Below are 23702 nucleotides of genomic sequence, written 5' to 3' on the forward strand. Positions count from 1 at the left end.
ATTTAAATTTAAAAATGTGATATTTTAGTAATTTAATAGATTTGTGAAGGATTTTAAGATTTTTCTTTACTATGACGACAATGAGATTAAAATATATGATCCTATAAGACTATCTAAATCTCTCCTCGGTTTGATAGTAAGAGGATTAATAATGAAGAACTCCTTTATAAAGTTTTATACAAGTTTTTGTAGGATTCATATGAAGACCTATATCTAATTTATTTTTTTATTTAAGAAATTTAATTGGATTTCATATGTTACTCCACATATTTTATTATTTTAAATTAAAACAATTCCAAATTATAATAATCAATAAATTAAAAATCAGATAAATACATTATACTACTTTTAGTTAACAATAACTTTTTTTTATAATATGTTTTATGTTAGATATTACTGTGTAACTTGACATTCCAGATAGATTGACAATTCAAGTAATAATAATACATGAAAAAAAATATTATTATTAAAATAAATAAATAAAATACAAAAATACAAAAATATGGAGAATTATATCAAAACTTATATGTTAACAAATAAATAAATTATACATATTCATAAAAAATTATAAGAACAGACTAAATAAAAACTTATTATACCAATGAAATATTTCTCTATTTGTAAATTAATCAACTTATCAACACACATTCTCTTCACAATTGATAATAAATTAAAAATAAGAAAAATATGTAATAATAAATATTTTTTAAAAAAAACTTACACAACATGAAATATCCAAAAGACAATTTTACTTGACATCTAAAAATTATTTAGGACCAAAACGTGTTTAAAGATGGCCCCCAAAGTTAATCAATTTGTCTTTCATACATGTACGCTCTCATTTGAAAATATGTTTTAAAGTCATTGCGATGAGTGATTATTAGAGTACTAGATGTACTAGTGTCTAAATGATCATAAAACCAATTCATAATTACTCTGATATGTGTTTTGTTCATCATAAATAATTATGTTATGCAATATGATGCACATAAACGTGACCTATCTTTCAAGCACGTACTGTGAAGTGAGATTGTAGTACTTTTAAATTTTGCTCAGCATTGAGATAATTATCTCAAATCTCAATATATTTCATTTGCTAGATAGTAATATCTTATATTATATTAGGTTCCATTCATAAAAAATGCACTGCTAATTGTGGATTTACCATGATTATCTCCTGTGACTGTCTCAAGCTATAAGACAATTTTATTTATTTATTTATTTATTTCCAGTACATACAATTAATTGAACCTAATATATAGCAAACCACGTGTCCCCCATTTATAACAGGTAGCTTAAATAATTTTGTTAGATCGTCTTAATTAACCCTGAAAAGTTTCATTGATATCTCCTGCAAATATCTTTAGGCATTATAGTGCAGTGGTCTCACCGATTTGAATAGTGATAATGCACCGTTACAATGGCTAGAGACTCTTCTACCGGTTGCATCCAACTTTGTTTCAATTAATCATCATGGTTGCCCCATTCATCTACAATTTGGAGCAACAATGGTTTTTCATTTCAAACTTTCTCTAAAATCAAACATTTGTATATTCCGCAATTTTACAAAAGTAGTCATCAAAAGTAGTCATCAAGTGTTCCATCATTATCTCCTACACATTTTCAATTACAATTATTAGTTTCGCATTCTCCTCTAATTGAGATTTCATTTCATACTGATTAAATGATTAAAGATTATGACATTTTACGATATATAAATAAGGACAAAATTCATCTTATAAACTAATTTGAGGAAGTTGAACTAAACTTAACTATTTTTAAATCTATTTTAATAAAAATTTGTTGACTTTATAAGTTATCTGTTATCGCTATCAGATCACTTATAAATATATATTTACATACAAATTGACAGTCTCGACATAAGTAATGGAAATCTCACACCAAATTCATAATTTTTTAATAACTAATGTATTTTCTTCTTCTACAAGTTTCCATTCTAACTCTTTATAATAATTTATAATACTTTAAATTGCTCAAATCCATTTGGTGATTGAATAATTCATAAAAAAAAGATGATATATAAATGGTGAGATTTACTTTTTTTGTTCAAGAATGGATGCACTTACGAGGATAACTCATTTTAACCCATCGAACTACTTGCTTGTGTCCATCCTACACTATCATCTTGGTCCCACCGCCATTGCTCACTCTACCTATTCTCCTACGTCAAACCAGACCCTACATCTTCAGTTTATACTTTATTTCACTGCTATTTAATTAACTCCTTTTAGTTATGGGTAGTTGTTTTATGGTATTCAAACACATTATATTTTTTATTGATAATAAATAATTTTAATAAATGAGAGTAATGAGATACTCAATCCATGTAAAACAACTTAATTTTATTAAACATAATAAAATAATATTTGCATCCATTTATATAGTATCAAATGTTTTTATCTTTAATCGGTAGAAAATCTTTAAGATACTTCTTTCCGGTTGAGATTATCAATTTATGTGTAAGACTATATATTCATCGGTGCTCTCACGGTTCAATAACGAATACATGATAAGACTAAAATAAATTTTAAATAATTATTATATCATATTAAAAAGTAAAATTTAAGAATAACTCGTCAAATTATAACTTCATAAGTTATTTAATTTTAGATACTAAATAATATAAAAAATACTTATTTCCACACATGACACAAAATAATAAAGAGACCTTTAAATACATTCAAACTAAAAATACCAAAAAGTCATACCACTCATAGATAAATCAACAATACTTATTGTACGAACAAAACAACTTGCAAAGGATACTCAACAAATTCAAACATCGTATTTACTTGCTTCTACATTATCTTAATATTCATTCATCATATTTACTTTTAAACAGCTTTTATTATTATCACCTTTAATCTTTTGAGGTAAAGATTAAATTCGTTCATGACAACGTGACTGAGGTAATAAATTTTTACATAGTATATAAATTAAATATGAAATTCTTTGTTAAATAGATTATAACCACTCTACCAACTCATTAAATGTATTATTGAATAGTTGAATGCATTATTTTTTATGTTGAAATTGAAATTTCTTTTCACCTCCTTGCCTTAGTTAAGAAAAAAAAAATCATCTTATATCAGCCTAGTGATTGATAGTGACTTTTAGGTTAAAGTTTCTTTCTATGCATTCTTACTTGAGTTATTATCCCTCTTACTCTTTCATTTAACATTTCAGAAGTTTCAAACTATTGCATCAATATCCAATGTTTCTTTCATGTTTACGCTAACCATTTTCTTTTCTAGAACATCATAAATATTAGACGATTGAATATACGTAAGATTAATAAAAAATTCAATATTTCAAAAAAAGCAAAGGAAAAACTATTACATGCTACTTACTTACACAAGCACAATGAACAATTATGAGATGCAGGAATAGAAAATATTATATATATATATATATATATATATTATGATAAGCTAGCTGTTAGCACGTGTGGTGGTGATGAGGAAGAAATGTAAATCTGGATTCCCTTTTTTACAGTATATGCATGCTATTAACTTAGTAATGCATGATCGAAAATGTTAGCATCATCGTCTTCCGATGCTCTTTTTCTCTTTCCCCTAACTTTTAGCATGATACTCTGCAGATTGACGAAGAAGATTTTCAAGTTGATTTAGGGAAAAGTTTTGAGAATGTTTGAGGGAGGGATGTGGCCATGCCTAACACAACCAGTAAGAAACGAAAAAACAATTCTATGATTCATAGCTTTTTATGCAATAGGTAGGAGTGGGACCATATATATGACCTTTTTTTTCTACAAATCCTTTGTGGTTTTGAAAGACCAATTGCACCTGTATATGGTTGGTGGGGGTTGTGCTAGTGAGTGTGAATTAAGAGTCGTAGCTAGGTAGATAAAGCTTTCTTTTCTACGAGAAAATATAAGAAGATATATTATTATTTATTGTGCGTGTGTGGGTGGGTGGAAGAAGATATAAACGTCTCATTCCTCTTTTTTCACGACCAATAATGTTAGAGAGAGGGGAAAAGAGTGGAGAAAGATCACATCATGCGGGTCGGTAATGATGTACAACTTTTACAAGTGTTGGTCTTGAAAGAATGGTAGGTTTGTTTGTTTGGGAGTAACATCTAAAAGAAAGAAAGAAGAATGTTTTGGGATCAAATTAGCTTCCCTCTCCATTATCCAAACTATGAGACTTATCACTTAGATTACACCACTACTTACACTCACTGTTTATCACTAAAACTTATGTTTTATTTTAATATCTAAATAATGTTTATCCATAAAAATAATATTTTGTTTTTATATTGGAAACAAATGGAAACAGTAAATAAATTATGTAGCTCCTCTCAAAAGAGAATAACTTATTATCTCGAATAAAACGATAAAATTGTATATAAATATTATAAACACACTTTAATATACAAATATATTTAGGAATAAGGTCCTTAAAATTGTGTAACAAAAATTCTAATATAAACAACTCAATTTGTTTCCACTTTTAGTTGTATAACAATTTACATTTTCATATACTAACTATAATTATCAGAGTGATATACAAAAAGTTGTATAACAATTTACATTTTCATATACTAACTATAATTATCAGAGTGATATACAAGAAACATGTGATAATTACGTAAAACACATCATTACTTATAAATATTATCATTATAGTTGTGTCATCATGGATGATATGAACGTTAATAAACCTATATTAGTCACACATCATGACTAAATGCAAGATATGTCAAAATGACACTAATTATTTATGACCAGATCATATATACACTCATTAGTATGTCATATATGCAAATTTTGTTCAACTTTTATCCACTTGAAGTCATGTCTACATGTCTAGACAACATTAGAACCAGTATACATTTATTAACGTGAGTTGTATATTTATCATCGTCCCTAAAACAAGATATCACCTCGAGTAACCTCACAACACCCATCAAGGGTCATGCAAAAACCACTTCAAGGCCACCTATTTAGAGTCGAACCTTATATACATATATAACAACACATGCACATGTATATAAGTGATCCCATTAGGATTCACCATTCACAACATCCAAAAATGACATATCTCATGCATACAATACATCGATCATACATCTCGTCATGATTATATACCTTTCATAGTATATGTAGTTATTTATTTCTTTATACAACATATCATTAACAAAACATTTATCATGTGTATAAAAAGCTCAAATATAACATTATATCATTGCTTTTTTTTATCAACAAAGAAACAGTAAATAAATATGGATCACTTGAGCAATCATCTTTACATAAACAATATATGAATCATCTCACTTAAACAAAACATAACCTAAGAACAACATTTTTTTGTTCTTCTCACTCCAACGATCACCTCGTTGCTTAAGTGACAACTTTTTTGTTGGAAATAATCCAACAAGTTTCAAAATATTCATCCACCACCTTAAGACGCTTTAGTGTCCAACAACGCCTAAACGCTCATGCCATTCGTCACATACCAAGACATGTATATATGGCCTTTACACCACGCTTAAGCATACAAAACAACATTAAGCCACATGTTATATCCATTGAGTGTCTAGCACAATGCTTGAGCAATAAACTTCCATAGGAGAGAGAATCGATTCAACATCTCTCTCGCTTAAACTACAAATCATCACTTGATTTGTATGGTTCATCGCTTGAGTGACCAACACGTTGATGATTACTATAATAATTACACACTAGTTGAACCTCACTTGAATAAGAACAAGTTGCTCAAACGATATTAAATTTAAAAATAACGTAAAAGTTTCTTATCATCAACAACAAGTTTATAATATCTAAATTCAATAAATATACCAATTTTATGTCCAAAACAACAAACATAATAGTACCACTTGAAAATACCTCATACAAAATTCATATGATTTATCCACATTTTTTAACTTTCACGTATTACCACTTTTCTCACAACATCTCCTTTCATACAATCCATTCGTTCAAAACTAACATTGCATTAAAAAGGATTATTACTTTCTCTTACTAGGATTAAAGTGGGTTTTTAACCAAAAAGTTTGAGATTTTTTCCAACAACTCAATAAATCATACACTGCCAACATCCTCTCTCAACCATTAATCGAAAAAGAGAAAGTGAAAATAACTAAAACTCAAGCAGTTAGTTAACAAAATTAATATTCAACATATCAAAATCATCAATTTTTTTCATTAGCTTTTCAAGACCTTAATCTACCAGAATTTCTAATATGAAGGTTTTAGAATGAACTAAGAAAATAACATTTTAACTTCTATTTTATAGACTTCATTTATGTTTCCCAGTATAACAATAACTGGTATAGAAATAATTACTATTAATAACATATTTTATTATTTTAAATTTTTTATGATTATTATTTAAAGTTTAACTATACTCACAAAAAATAATATAATTTCAATTTTACTAGTAAGTCAAATTATAATTTTAAAAAATTTGAAATCTTTATTATTATAGAATTTATTGGCATCTTTCTTCACATACTAAACAAACTCTTTAATTAAATTTGAAGTGTTTAGTATTTTAAATCGAGTGTCTATTAAATTATTTTGTTATATTAGGTGTGTAATTTTTCTTTTTCATTTTTATTTAAATAATGTAGATTTTGTCATAAATGTGATTGGATGGTCTTACTATTTCTAATTGTCCCATTAATTTGTTCATTTCTTCTCAAATCTTCGCTAATTTGTGAGTCAAAAACTCAATTTTGAAGATGGGAAAAGAGTGAGAGGGATAAATTTGTTCAAAGAACGTGTAAATTTATTGATGATTTAAAGACTACAAAATAAAAATAATCCTCACACAATTTCTTTAACAATTTATAAAATGAAGTAATCGAAATACCATGTCTTTAAGCAAATTGATCTTGAAAAAAATAAAAATCTAGCAAACCATGTGAATAGTATGCCCCACAGTAGTGCATGATCGTATATAAAATATGTCATACGTATAATTTTTTTTGCTTCGCCTATTGTTATTTTATTAACTCTCTTATTTATAAAAATTGGAGTATGCATGTATTTAAATGTATGAATATAACGTATGAGAAATATGAAAGCAAGGTGTAAGATCCGCGTGGATGGTTTGCATGTGGCGTTCATAATGGAGGACGTGGTGAAGGACACATGGGGGCCCACAGTCCTTCTTTATTAGGGTAGCAGAAAATCACATGCCAAATGCTTGACTGTTCAAACGCCATCGTCCCCACTACCCAAAATAATTCACTTTCTACTTTTCTTCAATTTTGGATTACTTGTACATTGTCACTTTATCTCAAAAAGAGAATATGTTATTATTATTCTAAAATATAAATTAAAATATTGAGAGATAAAGACTTAAGTAACATGTCGGTACTAAAAAGTAATAACTATTCAAAAATATATTATTTTAGATTCATTTTATATAAATGAAATTGTTTTTTTTTATCACATGTTAAGAGAACAAAACTCAAATAATAAGAGAGAGAATGGAAGGGAAATTATATGTCAATATAGAGAAGTTTTGCGAACCCGCAGAGTTGTTAGAAGAAATAAATAAAAATCTATAATAAAATAGAATAATATAATAAAAATATGAATACGTGTCAAAAGTGCATATGTTTTTGTTAGTAACAATAAAAATAATTTAATATTTGATTAAAATTAATTTATAACGTGTGATTATTTTTAAATATATCACTTTATAATTTTTAAAAAAAAATTATTATATCAATCAATACAAATTTTAATTTATTTATTTTATTTAACTCTAATCCAAACAACTACATTTTTATTCTCTTTCTTTTCTAATTTTATTTTTCACTTCTTCATTTTCATTCCTCAATTTAAATACAAATCACTACAATTGAAATAGAAAAAAAAAATTTAGAGACCAAAATAATTAGTTACAATAGTAACTAAATTAGAGACCATCTTATAAACTAAAACAAAATTTGGTTTCTAAATTAGTTGTTATTATGGTTAAATAGTTTCTAAATTGGTAATTAACAACCAAGGTTTTAAAGACCAAATTTAGAAACTAAATAATTGGTAGTTAAAACATTGGTTACTACTTAGATACCAATTTAGAAACTATTTAACAATAATAGAAACTAATTTATTTTTTAGTTTCTAAAATGATTTTTAATTTAGTTATTATTGCAACTAATTATTTTGATTTCTAAAAATTGGTTTCTATTTCATGATTTTCTTGTAGTGAATATTGTGTAACGAGATAAAAAAAAAGTCAGCAATAAGAAATAAGAAATATTTAGAAAATAATTTGTATACCAAGGAAAAAAATATATAAGATAAGAATATTTTGAAATTCTAAAAATATCTTTGATGCAAAAAGTTACTTTAAAATCTTTACTGCATTTTGGTAGGCTCTTTCATATTACTTATGAACATCTTAATTTGGATTATAATAGTACATCTCATTTTAAGATATTAAGTACTGTTTTTAAGATCTGGTAGTAAACGAAAACTTAAATATACTTTTTTTTTATCATTTTTAATTTTCTGAAAAATCTTATAAAAAAGTTACTCTTAAAGTTAAAGGTAGAGATTTTATCTTTTCAGCAGACGATGTACTCTTTATCTTGATGAAGATGAAGTACGATTCTTTAAAACATTATAAAGATTATTTTCTAAAAAAATTATAACTATATATCTCTTGTTTGTGTTGGGAAAAATGAAAACTAATTCTTTCTTTTTTATATAAATAGAAAATGGACATTTGTGTAATCAATAAGCAAATAATGAAAAATAGAACAAAAGAGAAAATGATATCAAAAATTTTGTAAGGTGAAAAACTTTCTCAACTTTAGACAATATCTGGTCCAGAAAATGTCTCTATTATGCAAATCAGATTACAACATTGGTTTCTTTCACCCTGTGAGGATAACACTTAATCTTATCCAACAATAATGAAATATAATGTATCTTTAGCATGTCACTAGGATTTCTAATCTTAGATAAATATTTATTATCTCATTTTTCTCTATGTTACTCTTCTTACTTGCTTACATCTCTTCCTCGCAAGTTTACTTTATATAGAGAATGAAAGAATTTTTTTTTATAAAAAGATAGTGGATAATTAATGTTTGTGGTATTTTCAAGATATTTTGAAAATACTATCTTCAACTTTCTAGACTGATATTCAAAGTTTTCAAAAAAATCCATTTCCAAGACTTTGAAATATTCATTATTAAATATATTCAATGGATCCATTACCAATATTTATTGGTCAATGTATCCCATTAAATGAAGGAGAAATTCCCAACACTTTGTTTTGTTGTTTACCTTATGCCATCTCCTTTCATGAGAAGCAAGCATAAGTTTTATTTTTGTTTTTGTTTTTAAAATAAGTTTATTCAAACATGTTAAAAATTATAATAAATCATTTTTTTAATTATTTTTAATAAAAATAAAGTAAACAATCAGTTTTTATTTCTGTTGCTACTATTAAGCACGATAATGTCATTACGATGTTATCAGGTTAAACAGTGCTAATTTAACACACAAAAATCGGTATAAAAATAACATATATTCCAGGTCTAAAATAAAAAAATATTGACCGAGAGTATAAACAAAATTACATATTATAAAGACTAAGAAAACAACATATCTATAAAAGAGTGAAATATTTATAAAATACATTTAAATATTATACATTTATTGATAATTATTAGACGTATTAAATATATTTATACTTATTTCAATAATTTATTTCAAAATTACTAAACTAGTAAATTTTCAAAGGTATAATTTACTTTTATCTTATTTAAATTTTATGATTATTAACAAGATAATTATTAAATAAAAATTAATTTTAAAGATAAAAAATAATTAACTACTAAATTAAATACTATTTTATAAATTTAAAAAATTATTAATATTTAAAGTAGTTTCTATTATTAATTAATATTTATAAATTAATTTCTAAATTGATATATAATTTCTAAATATTTCATTTGATTAAAATTTAAATGAGATTAAAGATATCATATATGTTTTATTTTAATAAATAATTAGTAAATACTAAATATATCTTCTAACGTGTCATAAATATAAAAACTACACACTTATGTGAGAAGATAAGTGTGTAAAAAAGTAATTTGAGAAGTTTCTTTTAAAAAATATTTCCATATGTTTTAAAAAGATAATTTAACTTATTATAAACAAATTATTAAATAACAATCAAATTTAAAGATAAATAATGATTAATTATTATATTAATTAAATCAAATATTTTTTTAAAGATTAAAAAATTATTGATATTTAAAGTAGTTTCTATTATTAATAAAATTTTATAAAATAATTTCTAAATTACTATTCAAATTAGTTAATATTTTATATTCTAAATTAATTTATAAAAAATTAATAGAGATTAATTTAAAATATATAATAATTAGTAGGTAAAACCTTTCTAGAATAGATGGTTAGATATCAATTTAAAAACTACATTATAAATTTTTATTAATAATAAAAATTATTTTAGAAATCAATAACTTTTTTAATTTAATCAATATAATAATTAGTTATTTTGGTCTTTAAATTTAGTTTGTATTTAATAATTTTATAAGTTAGGGATTGAAATAAGATTTTTTTTATACCAATGTGCCTATTTCAGTTTTCTTCAAAATGTTAAGATTTATCATATATATCCAAATTGTAAAATAAGATGGCTGAATTGTTTTTTTTTTCATTAAAAAAAATGGCTGAAATTCTTACATAAGATTTTCAAATTAAAATAAAAATTAATAAGAAAACACATGTTACTTTTGTTAAATAATTAAATATATGACAAAATATTAAAGATTACATATTTTCTATAAAAAAAATGTTTGGTTCTATAAACTCTTTGTCTAGTTTTTCTATAAATATGTAATAGTGTGGAATTTCATAAGTTAAATGAGATGATAAGATGATGTTTCACCAAAATTATTCGGTAACGTTAATGTTATGATGTTTTTAAGCTGACTGAAACTTTTAGTACTAGTTTTTGACCTTTTCATAATTGATATTCTAGTACTATGGAAGAAAAAAAATGTTTGTCAAGAAAGATGTGCTTTGATGTAACAATTTCGGATGTAAATATGGAATCTAGAATGAAAATGGATGTTAATTAACATGAGTGGATAAAATGCCTAGTTGTTAGGTATTATAGGTTTAGGGTTTTTATTTTGGTGGTTCTTAACCAACCGTGCGCATTTTGACATAGTTGTATTTGAATATTACAAACTTATTAAGTTACATGTTTTAGTTATTTTGAACGGCATTTTACATGGATAAATTTTGATTTCATGTAGATATGGTTTTGAATGCAAATATAATCAATAATAATGAAATGAAACATTTGGATTAAGCGTTTATTGCTAAGTCAAAAGGAAATTGTTCCATTGATGTCATAAAAAAAATTTCCCTTAACAATTTTTTCATTGGAAATCAAGTTCTAACCTTGAATCTGATATCAATTGTGTTGATCGAACATTTACTATTAGGTCAAATGTTATAGCTGATAGTTAGGGTACAATTCTTTCTACTTTAGTGTGTAGCAACTCAAGTCCCATGATTCAATTGTGACTTGACCTACCTAATTTTTGTCACGAGACAATTGATGTCACCAACAAACAAACATTTGATGTTTAGATGTATTTTCAAGTTGTTGCATGATATTAATTTTCTATGTTTTTCACTAGTAGGAGATTGATTTTAAACATCAATTTGATTGGTAACTAAAATCTTTGTAGCTAATTAGACATCAATTTAAAATTTATTTATTATAATAGAAACTAATTTAGATACCAATATTTTTTTAATCTATAAAATAATATCTAATTTAGTCAATATAATAACTAATTAGTTTTTGTTTCTAAAATTAGTTTTTTATTGAATGATTTTTCTTGTAATATATATATATATATATATATATATATATATATTTTGAAAATAAACATGTATTATTTTCAATATGTATTTAATTAAAATATCAATTTACCTATTTATATTTTATTTAATATATGTGATTTTATTATATCATGCTCTCGTGTGTGTGTATATATATATAATTTAAATTTCAAGTTCATTGAGTTAACATCATCACGTCAATCATCATTCTTTGAAGCTTAGAGTTCCATAATAGTTTTGTTCTTAAAAGACGTCTTGTATGGTCAATAGAATGAGGTGTATTTAAATTGTCAAAAAAATATGAGGCTATTGAGAACAAACCTCCACACTTGAAGTCTAAGGGAAATAAAAGTTTGTCTTTGAAACTACTTATCTATTCCTTTCAGTTGAGGGCTAAGAGAACAAAAATTCGTCTTTAAAAATACTTTTTTATTCTCATAGATGGTGTCAATGTTTTGACTTCAAGTCCACTAAGACAATATCGTTATAGTTAATCATCACATTTGAGATATTATTCACTTTAGAACTTGAAATTATGTCACAATTTTATCATTAAAAGACATTTTGGATAATTAAATATATATTTAAATTATATTTACTATTAACTCGTACAAAACCATATATATATATTAAAAATTTGTAATAATTTTAAGATGTAAATATTGATTTATATTAGTTGAGTTTATGAGATGTTATATAAATGAGAAAACAAAGTGTTACTTTTTATTAAATAATTAAAAATGATAATATGTTAAATACTTCAGTAAAAAAATATTAATTTTTATTTCTTTAAAATTTGTATAAAAAAATTCAATAATATTTCTTAACTAAATGATCATAATATAATAATTTTTAATAATTTTTTTTAATATTTACGATTTTAGAATGTGAAAAAAAAATTCTAGCCTCTAAAGTCAAACTCTCCTTCCTTAACAATTCAACCTTTAAGTTATTTACTTTTCCATTGTTTATATATTATTGGGCATGCATTTTCTTATTGCATTTATTGTGATTTTAACTTGTGCAAATCATAATGGTATTTGAGGGCAAAAGGTTGGCTAATGGCCACCCCTTCTCACAAAATGACCCACCACCAATTCTACTTCCTTAAAGACACCTTCGTTTTCCGACCAAACACTCTTCTCTATCATCAAATTCAATATTACTAATATAAGAAAGGATCTAATATATAAACAATACCCCATCAGAAATACATTTTATATATGTCAAAATATTTGTGTAACAGATATCTCCAAGATAAATATCACAATTTGTCATCAATATTTTGTTACAAACAGTTTTTTTTTATTTTTATGAATATTTGGTACAAATAATGTGTACAAAGTTTTGAAATTGAATATGCAATTATTACATTATACTGTTGTTGGTATTATCTCAGTCATTTTCTTTGCGAAGGTGACATTGTGCATGATGGAAAATGTGTAGATATATAAAACAAGATAACTTTTTAATTAAATTACAAATATGATATTTGATTTGATATGTTATCTTTTTTCCTCACAACACCGCCCATATTGTCGGTTTTGTAAAAAGTTTATTCATGAAGGTGAGTGTGCACGAACATCTCAACAATTATTTTAAACTCTTTTCAATCTACAACTGAAATGAAACTTCACTAATCAAATTATAATTCTCTAACTTTAAGTACTTAACGGAATACAAGTTCAATATTCTAATTTTCATTTACTTTTAAACCCATATAGTTATACAGTTAGTGATAAATATAATTGTTTTAGTCTGTTATCTTCGAAACTCTGCTTATTGATTGAAAACAAGTGGTTTTTAGCTAAACAAAAGTGATTAATCTAAATTCAACTGTAAGAATTATGGTATAAAATATTCATACGCAACAGTTATTTTATGAGATCCAGATAAAAAATCACTAAAATATTAAAAACATTCAAATCATATAATAAAATAATGTCATTCATATAATAATTTTTTTATATAATTTATATTTTTTTTCTAATCCTTATTTCATTGCATACTACTAAACCCTCTCTACAGAAATTTGATGTTAAATTAATATATTTAACCACAATGCAGCCGATTAAATTTTTTTGATATATAACTAGACGTAGATAATTAATATATTTTGTTTCTATATTATCGACTTTTATATGTTAATCCTGACCTATTTTTCGTTATTAACAAATCCGAATTTATATGAATAGGTTAAATAAAGTCAGTAATCAGCACAAAATTTCACAAATAAACGTTAAAACATGAGATAAAGTCAACAATAGGAACTAAATAGTTTTTAAAATAATTAAAACAATCAAATAACTTATAATTAGTGGAATTTAACTTTAACTTTTTTAGCTGTCAGCAATGTATTCTTTATTATTAAACAATAAAAGGGAAGTGATAAAAATATTTTACAGCTGGGATGAAAAAGGGATATGGTGGGCAAAAGAAACACAAGGTGAAGCGAGAAAAACGGGTAGAAATAATGGGTGATTAAGGGTAATTTGGAAATTTCCTAGACAAAGTTTGAAAATAACGATGAAAGACAGCGAAAAACCTGAGGAATACGTTTTTTTTTCCTTCTTAAAACAATCAAAGTTATTTTACGTTTAACTGAAACATAATGATAGCATTAACTGCGTAATCCCACAGTCAGTGTGGTTTGTTGGATTCACCTTGCCCACCGATTGCCCTCTTCTAAAACAAGAGAAATTAGCAAAATCACAAAACCAAACCAATAACTCTTCTTTTACTCGTTTTGGCTCCTCTCTCTCAAAACTTGTACTTTTTTTACAGTGAAGGACTCATTGGAGTGTCAGAACCTGCATGCCCAGAATATAATGCCAAGAGCCCATCCAGGAGAGAGAAAAGTTGCGACTTTGTGGGTTACAGATGTAGAGAGAGAAAATGGGGGTAAGGTTATCACAACTTCATAGAGTTTCCCACTTCTCATTGCAAGATTCCGTGTTTTTGGGGTGCCACTGATCTGCAATGGACTAAAGTTCAGTGCTTTTTGTGGTTTTCTCCGTCCCCATTTGCTTAGTTTTGTGTTTTCTTCTCATTTCAGTGGTCGGTGGAGTCGGGGTTGCTCGTCTAGTTCGTTTCACTTGACGCATTCTTGATCTCGTAGGTGTTTCTGTTTTTTTTTTTTCTTTTTTCTTTTGCCGAGGTTATCTTTTGTTTGATCCTGACATAACTCACGAGCGAGCAATGTCTTTTCTTCCTTTTGATGTCACTCACTGTTTCCTGCGTTTCCGTGTTTTTAGCATCTCTCATTCTCTTATGTGCTTCATCGTGTTGTGGATGTCATGGTTTAGTGGAAACAAATTTATCATTAAATATTTCGTTTTGGATTCTACTAACCTTTGTGGTAGAGTTTTTCTTCTTCTTCTTCTTCTAGTAACTAGTGCTTTTTGGTCATTTGTTGCGTGAATTTTTTGCTGTTTATCTTCAGGATCTCTTGGTTTGTGATAATTCTAAAAGGCAATGTCGAAGAAAAATGCAATTTTTTTATGTATATTTTCGGATTTGGGGAACCATGTTTTGTAAATTTTAGGGGCTTGGTGTTACCTCTAATTTTACTGTTAATTTCTTTTGAACTCTTTCTGATATTTATTTATTTTTATTAATGTTTTTGACAGTTTCCCTGATTTTGAACTGGGGTTGCTGGAGCAAAAAATCCAATAAAACAATAAGGGGTGGAGGCGTACCCAATTGAGCAGGTAATACAAGTAAACATTCTTGTGGTGCGACAGTCAATTTTCTTAAAGATTAAACCATAGAAGTAAAGTTGGACTTCATGAATACGAGGTATTCTTGTTGAATTAACTATGTGATCATTTGTATGATGTCAGGTGAAATAAATGGAGAAGACCTTAAGAGTCTGAAATTAGATGAACATTGGTGGTGGAAATCTATAATCTGATAGTCTGGCCTGGATCCCATATCAAGCTTTTGCCAAATCAAATCCAGCTTTACTGCTGTTCCTTGCTGGAGTTATGGCAACATTGTTACATTCTGAGTCCAGGCGCTTATATTCTTGGTGGTGGGATAGCCACATTAGCCCAAAGAATTCGAAATGGCTTCAGGAGAATCTTACAGGTATGTATTTTTCCTCTATATCTTATATGTCTACCGTTTTGCTAGAAGAATCTGTATATTGCTTTGTACACCTTATTCATTGAAAACCTTGTAAACGAGAAACTGCGATTTAGTTTTACAAAAAAATTACTGGAATTGAGGATTTGAGATCGCAATGGCTGCTCACTTTTTTCATTTTGTTGTGCACACTGAGCTGTGGCTCATTTTCTTAAGCCAAATTTCGTCCAAATACAGTGATTTGCAGTAACAAAATTCATAAAAAACCTTGCTTCTGTAGCCTTTTAAGTGTTGGTATTAAGTGTTTATACTTTAAGCAGACATGGATGCCAAAGTAAAAGCAATGATCAAGCTTATTGAAGAAGATGCGGACTCATTTGCAAGGAGGGCAGAGATGTACTATAAGAAGCGGCCAGAACTCATGAAATTAGTTGAGGAGTTCTATCGAGCATACCGTGCTTTAGCAGAGAGGTATGATCATGCGACAGGGGATCTACGCCAGGTCCATAAAACCATTTCAGAAGCATTCCCCAACTTGCTGAATGATGATTCACCATGTGGTTCTTCAGGCACGGGAGCTGAGCCACACACACCCGAAGGGCCACATCCAATTCGTTCATTATTGGAGTCAGTTGTCTTACAGAAAGATGCATTTGGGTTTTCTTCCATCCAAAATACTTCAAAAACGAGTGGAGAGACTTTTGAAGAATCTGCAAGCGGTCTTAGCAGAAAGGGTCTAAAGCAGCTAAACGATATGTTTGGGTTGTCTCCATTATCGGCTGAAAATCAGAATGTGAAGGCCCAGAACCATTCTGAGTCCGAGCGTGCACAGAAAGCAGAAAGCGAAGTTGAAACCTTACGGAAAGAACTGGAAGATATACAGTCTGACAAGGATTCTATCTTTCTTCAATATCAGAAGAGTTTGGAGAAGTTATCTGAAATGGAAAGAGAGCTAACTAAGGCACAACAAGATGCTGGTGGCCTTGATGAACGAGCAACCAAAGCTGAAATTGAAATCAAAGTATTGAAAGAAGCCCTTTCTGAGCTTAAATATGAGAAGGATGCTGGTCTGGTTCAGTACAAGCAGTGCGTGGAAAGGATAGCTAGTCTGGAGACTACGTTATATCTGGCCCAGATGGATGCAAATGGAAATGATGAAAGGGCTGCTAAAGCAGATGCTGAAGCTAAAAATCTCAGAAAAGAGCTTGCTACATTAGAGACTGAGAAGGATGCTGCTCATCTTCAATATAAGCAATGTCTTGAAAAGATATCTGTTTTGGAGGCCAAGATCATCCATGCTGAGGAGAATTCCATGAAGCTAAATCAGCAAATTGCAAGAACAGAGCTGGAAGTTAAATCATTGAGGAAAAATCTTGCTGATCTGAATGAAGAGAAAGAATCTGTAGCTATCCTGTACAAGCAGTGTTTGCTGAAAGTATCAACAATGGAGAGTGAAATTTTGCATGCTCAAGAAATTTCTAAACGATTAAATAGAGAAATTGAGATTGGGGCTGAAAAACTGAAGACTGCTGAAAAAAATTGTGATATGTTGGAGAAATCAAATCAATCTCTTCAGCTAGAAGCTGATGTTCTATTGCAGAAGATTTCTATGAAAGATCAAAAGCTTCTAGAGAACCATACTGAGTTAGAGAGACTGCAGACTCTGATGCATGAGGAGCAGTCTCGTTTTCTTCAAATTGAAACCACTCTGCATACTCTACAGAAGTCGTATTCCCAATCACAAGAGGATCAAAGATCTCTTGCTTTGGAGCTTAAACATGGCCTTCAGCTATTGGGGGACTTGGAGCTTTCCAAACAAGGTTTTAAGGAAGAAATGCAACAGATTGTGGAAGAAAACAGGACTTTGCATGAACTTAACTTCTCTTCTACTAGTTCATTAAAAAATCAGCAGACAGAAATTTCAGAGTTGAAGAGGATCAAAGAGAAACTTGAACGGGAGCTTGCCATAAAGGTTGAAGAGAGTAATGTCCTCCAACAGGAATCTGGCCAAATAAAGGGTGAAATCCAGGTCTTGAATGATAGATACCAGACTATATTGGAAGAACTAGGCTCTGTAGGTTTAAATCCTAAATCTTTTGCAGCGTCTGTGAAGGATTTACGGAAGGAGATCACAGTGCTAAAGGAGGTGTGCAAAATGGAGCAAGATGAAAAAGAAGTTCTTCGTGAAAAGTCAAAGGATATGGTTAAGCTTTTGAGTGAAAAAGCATTTATGGAATCCTCCTTGTCAAATTTGAATGATGAGTTGGATGGATTAAGTGTTACGGTGAAGAAACTTCAAGAATCCTGTGGTGTTCTGCAGGAAGAAAAATCCACTCTTGCTGCTGAAAAGTCAGCTATACTTTCACAGTTACAAATTATCACTGAAAGTATGCAGAATCAATTGGAAAAGAATACCTTGCTGGAGAAGTCCCTTTGTGATGCAAAAATTGAGCTTGAAGGTTTAAGGGCAAAATCAAGTAGCTTGGAAGAATTCTGCAATTTACTGAATAATGAAAAGCACAATCTTTTGAATGAAAGGAGTGTCCTGGTATCTCAATTAGAGAGCGTTGAAGCAAAATTAGGTAATCTGGAAAGAAGGTTTACAAAACTGGAAGAGAAATATGCTGATATGGAGAAAGACAAAGAAAGTAGAGTCAGTCAAGTACAAGAACTCCATTTGCTGCTTTTGGCACAGAAAGAAAAGCACGCCAATCATAAAAATTCAAGTGAGGTCCGAATGGAAAATTTGGAGAATCTCGTTATTCAGTTACAAGAAGAACGTCAATTGGGTAAAATAGAATTTGAAGAAGAACTTGATAAAGCTGTAAATGCTCAAGTTGAGATGTTTATTTTGCAAAAATGTGTTGAAGACTTGGAGCAGAAGAATGTGGGTTTACTATTTGAATGTCAAAAACACGTGGAGGAATCAAAATTTTCTGATAAAATTATCTCTGAGTTGGAGAGTGAAAACCTTACACAACAGATGGAGCTAGAATTCTTGTTGGATGAAATCAGAAAGTTTAAAATGGGGATTCATCAAGTGCTTGCAGCCCTTCAGGTTGATTCAGGTGGTCATGGCAAAGGGATCAAGCAAGAGGAAATGCCTATATCTCATATTTTGAATAATATTGAGGGCTTGAAAGGATCCCTTGAGAAAAACCAAGAGGAGAAGCTTCAGCTATTTGTAGAGAATTCTGTCCTCCTAACTGTACTTTCGCATCAAGAATCTGAGGGAGTAGAACTAGTGACAGAGAAAGGGATCCTAGAGCAAGAGTTTGAAAACACAAGAGAGCAGCTTGCAATGTTGCAAAAGGTTAAGCTTGAACTTCTGGAGATGAACATGCAGCTTAGGTCTGAAGTGAAGAAGGGAGAAGAAAAGGAGAATGAATTACAGTCCAAATTAGAAGTCCTTCATCTGGACTTGATAAATTTGCAGAGAACTAGTTTAGTGTATCAGGAAGAAAATTGTAAGTTGCTTGAGGAGAAAAATTCACTACTGGAGAGTGTTTTGGACCTTAAAGATGCAAAGTCTGCCACAGAACAAGAGAATAGTATAATGCTCCACGAGGCACTGGCTCTGAAAAATCTTAGTTTGGTTTATGAGAGCTTTTTCGCAGAGAAGGTCCTGGAACAACGTGCACTTGCTGAAAATCTCAGTGATCTTCACTCTTTGAACAGTGGCCTTAAACGGGAGCTTGGTCTACTAAGGAAGAAGTTTGAGGTTAAAGAAGCTGAGAATGTTTATTTGAAGGAGTCAGTTGAGAGGATGGGCAAAGATATGCAAGAATCGAAAGCTGAAAATGAGCATTTAAATTGTCAAATTGAACGTTCAGAGAATCTTCTCGAGAAGAAGGATGTGGAGCTGTTAGAAATGTTGGAAAGGCTAAAGGCTGCAGAAACATTGAGTGCAGAGTTTTGCAGGAATATTGAGAAATTGAAGGCAGAAAAACAACAATTAATATTGATCAATGAGAATCTTGAGAGGCAGATTCTTGAACTATCAGAAGGTTGCATGAATCACAAAAAAGAAATTGAACACCTTACGGTAGCAAACACAAGTTTACTGTCACAGATGAGGTCCTTACGTCAAGAAGTTGACCAACAGAGGGCTAGGGAGGAAACATTGAGTTCAGAGCTGCTGGATAAAACAAACGAATTTGAAATTTGGGAGGCTGAGGCTGCTACATTCTATTTTGATCTTCAGATTTCGTCTATAAGTGAAGCATTGTTGGAAAATAAGGTCAACGAGCTTTCTGGAGTTTGCATGAAACTTGAAGATGAAAGCGATGCAAAAAGCATGGAGATTAAACAGATGACAGAAAGAGTCAGTCTACTGGAAAGTGAAGTTGGAGGATTGAAAGGGAAGTTATCTGCATATACACCTGTCATTAGTTCTTTGAAAGAGGATTTTGCTTCTTTAGAACACACTGCTCTGCTTCGAATAAAGAAAGTGCCTGTTGAATGCAATACAAAACAAAAGGTAGTATTCTGTATTGACTCTGTTATCTTAAACTTCTGTTTTATTCTTTATTATTTCTTCTCGTTAAATGAGCTCTACTTATCCTTGTTTACCATGAATGTTTGTTTGTCCAGGATGCAGTAATTGAAACTTGTCTCCAAGAAAATGGCCATCAAAGTTCAGCCGATAACAAAAGCACTTTGATACCCGATGGGGTTTCAGATTTGCTGAGCATGAAGGCAAGGATTAGAGCGGTTGAAATGTCAATGGTGCAAGAGATTGAGAGGCATGTGAAGGAAGAAAATGTAACCACTAAAGCTAATCCAGGAGCTCTGACAAAGGTGCCAAATGTGGAAGTTTCACCTTATGTAGAGAATAGCAGCAGTAAAGAAGGCAAGGTACTCAAGGATGGGAGCACTTGTAACGTTAACTCATGGAGAACAAAACCTGAAAATGGGTCATTGATGAAAGACATTCCACTTGATCATATCTCAGACACTCCAGCCTCCAAGAGTCGCGGGAGAGGGAACAGTGGGACTGATGATCAGATGCTTGAATTATGGGAAACTGCTGAGCAGGACTGCTGTGATAGTTCCATGGATAATGAAGCAATGAAACAAAGTTCTGTACCAACAGAGGATGTTATTACATACCATCAGTCAGACAATTCAGGTAAATTCCAAAATACCTCTTCAGAATTGGATGTAGAAAAGGAATTGGGTGTTGACAGGCTTCAGTTGTCAAGAAGTATAAAAGAGAGAACTCAAGATGGCAAGAGGAGAAAAATACTGGAGAGGCTTGCTTCGGATGCGCAGAAACTAACCATTCTCAAGACAAGCGTGCTAGATTTGAAACAGAAAATGGAGACAAAGAAGAGAAACAAGAAGGGAGACGACACTGAATATGAAACAGTTAAAAGACAGATAGAAGAAGTTGAGGGAGCTGTTGTGAAATTAGCAGATACTAATGATCAACTGACAAAGGATGTTGAAGAGTGTGCCCCATCTTTGAATAGGGAGACTTCCGTTGAGTTGGAAAAGAGTAGACTCATCCAGAGAAAAAGAGTAACCGAGCAGGCACGAAAAGGTTCTGAACAGATAGGACGGTTGCAGTTTGAGGTGGAGAACATCCAATACTCTTTGCTTAAGTTGGCTGATGAAAAGATCAAAGGGAAGAACAGATTCACTGGAAAAACAGTGATCTTGCTTAGGGACTTCATTCACAGTGGGAATAAAAGTAGTAAAAAGCGCAGCAAGGGGTTTTGTGGGTGTTCAAGGCCTTCAACTAATGAGAACTAAGTCAGAAAATTTAGAACCATTTTCTTGTAAGTACTTTTTCTGATTGGTATGTGTCTAATCTAGCATAATAATTTTTAATTTTAGCTGGTAAAAATGTTGTTAGGCTTTATCTGATCACAGTAGCTTTCAAAGGACATGTACCGATCCACATTTTAGCCAAGAAGTTGCGCTGTCATGTTTTGACAATGCTTAAGCTGTGAAAGCACAATGCAGGAAATAAAGCTTTTCACTATTTCTTCAACGTTTAATGTTTCTTAACACCTTCACGTGTTATCTGCACTACTTCATGACATAACTAGTGAGGTTATGCATGCAACTATGCAATTATTTATTTTTATAATCCATTATCTTATTTAAAATTTTATATCATCTTATCATATTCTAATAAAAGAGGTTAATAAAACCTAAATCTTAAACTTGTAATGTGAGTATGAATCCCTCAAGATTTTCTTACTATATAATTTTTAATTAAATTATGTACCTATTATTTTATAAATATATTTAAGTATAAAATTATTATATATTACATTTTTGAGTTCCTAAACACCATCCCTAATTCCTTATTTAATAACCGTGTAAATCTTCTTGATGGAAAATCTAATGGTTGTGAATAAAATGCTACAGTTTCACCAGTTTTAAGCTCATGCAGGCCAATATCAGTAAGCTTGATAGAACAAGGGTTATTACTGGACAGATTGATAAATCTAATAGAACTTTTAAGTTTCCACTAACAAATAAAATTGTTGAAAGTGAGTTTCGAATAGAGATAGAAAAACCAGGTTTGTCTTATCAGAAAATAATGTAGATTAATTTATTTCTATTTAAAATAATGACAACAAATACTTGAAGGGAGCATTTTAAATAATGTAGTTTTTTTCTAATAAATAAAAAGAAGGCATCAACTTAAAGGGATTGCAACAGATGCTGTGAAACAAGTTGTTAAAGCTGCATTCACAGAGTATCCACAGTTGGAACGGCTTCAAGGTCTGGTCTTAGTGGAAAATGGGGGTTCTGAGAGGGTGCTAGAGGAGGCTGGATTTCAAAGGGAGGGTGTGTATGCGATCATTAATGTCATGTTTGCTTCCGCTGATTCTCTCCAAGCGTTGTGTGGATTCACGAGCGGATTACTTACATTTGGTTTAGGTGGTTTGAAGATGAATGTGCATATGGAGAGTGGGTGCTATGTTTTTTTTTTCCTTTCTTCTCAAATGAACACGGATTAGTGCTGATTACGTAGAACAATACCATTTCACTTTCATTCCTTAACCCTAATATTATGCATACATGACACTCCTCTTAGACAATGGCACTATGTGAGAAATCAATTTGTTTTAGTGGTTGAGGAACAACAAGTTAATTGTGAAAGAGTAAGTGGGAGAGGTAAAATCGTTTTTCATACAATATTATATAACATGAAAATCGATTGTGTTATTTTTTTTAAAAGAATTGATTCTAGTTGTTTTTATGAGAGAATCGATTCTCATGTTAACCTCAATGTGTTTGAATTGGAAGAGGATATTTGTGTTTGAATTGGGAGAGGATATTTGTGGTAGAGGAGAGAGTAAATTTGTAAGAATGTATGGTTTGGATTAAGGAATATTAGAGTTAATTAAAGTTTCTGAGTGAAGTGATAGTTAAAGATAATTTAAAAATAATTTTAAATGTGTAAAATTTAACTTTTTTATTAAAAAAGTATTTAAATAATGAATTTTGATATTTTTTATAATTTTGAGTTAAAGAGCCAAAATAATTGAGGAATTAGTAAATCTTTTGGATTGGTGTCTAGTAACAATTCCAGATTGGCGCTTGGGCAGTGTTAGGGACTTCAATATTACGGCTGTTTGGTTCTTTTTCAGCAAGGAAGCCCGAGTACTCAGAGTTAACAAGAAATGTCATCTTTCTTATCTTTTCTAACATGGGTTCCTTATGCATG

General features: G+C 29.6%; 1 protein-coding gene across 3 annotated transcripts; it reads left to right on the forward strand.

The window, feature by feature from the left end:
- The first annotated feature begins 14543 nt into the window (after positions 1-14543).
- LOC137827673 (protein NETWORKED 1A) lies at positions 14544-22010 on the forward strand. 3 transcript variants are annotated; one of them, XM_068633916.1, is made up of 6 exons: positions 14544-14827; positions 14982-15040; positions 15556-15636; positions 15769-16015; positions 16333-20492; positions 20606-22010. In XM_068633916.1, the coding sequence occupies exons 4-6, from the start codon at positions 15913-15915 to the stop codon at positions 21767-21769; spliced, it is 5427 nt and encodes a 1808-aa protein (XP_068490017.1). In that variant the 5' UTR covers positions 14544-14827; positions 14982-15040; positions 15556-15636; positions 15769-15912; the 3' UTR covers positions 21770-22010. The 3 variants fall into 3 exon arrangements, with proteins under 3 accessions (XP_068490017.1, XP_068490018.1, XP_068490016.1); XM_068633917.1 differs by lacking the exon at positions 14982-15040 and having other exon boundaries at positions 14579-14827; XM_068633915.1 differs by having other exon boundaries at positions 14640-15040.
- The last annotated feature ends 1692 nt before the right edge of the window (positions 22011-23702 follow it).

This window comes from Phaseolus vulgaris, chromosome 7, assembly GCF_000499845.2.
Source record: "Phaseolus vulgaris cultivar G19833 chromosome 7, P. vulgaris v2.0, whole genome shotgun sequence".
NCBI lineage: Eukaryota > Viridiplantae > Streptophyta > Magnoliopsida > Fabales > Fabaceae > Phaseolus > Phaseolus vulgaris.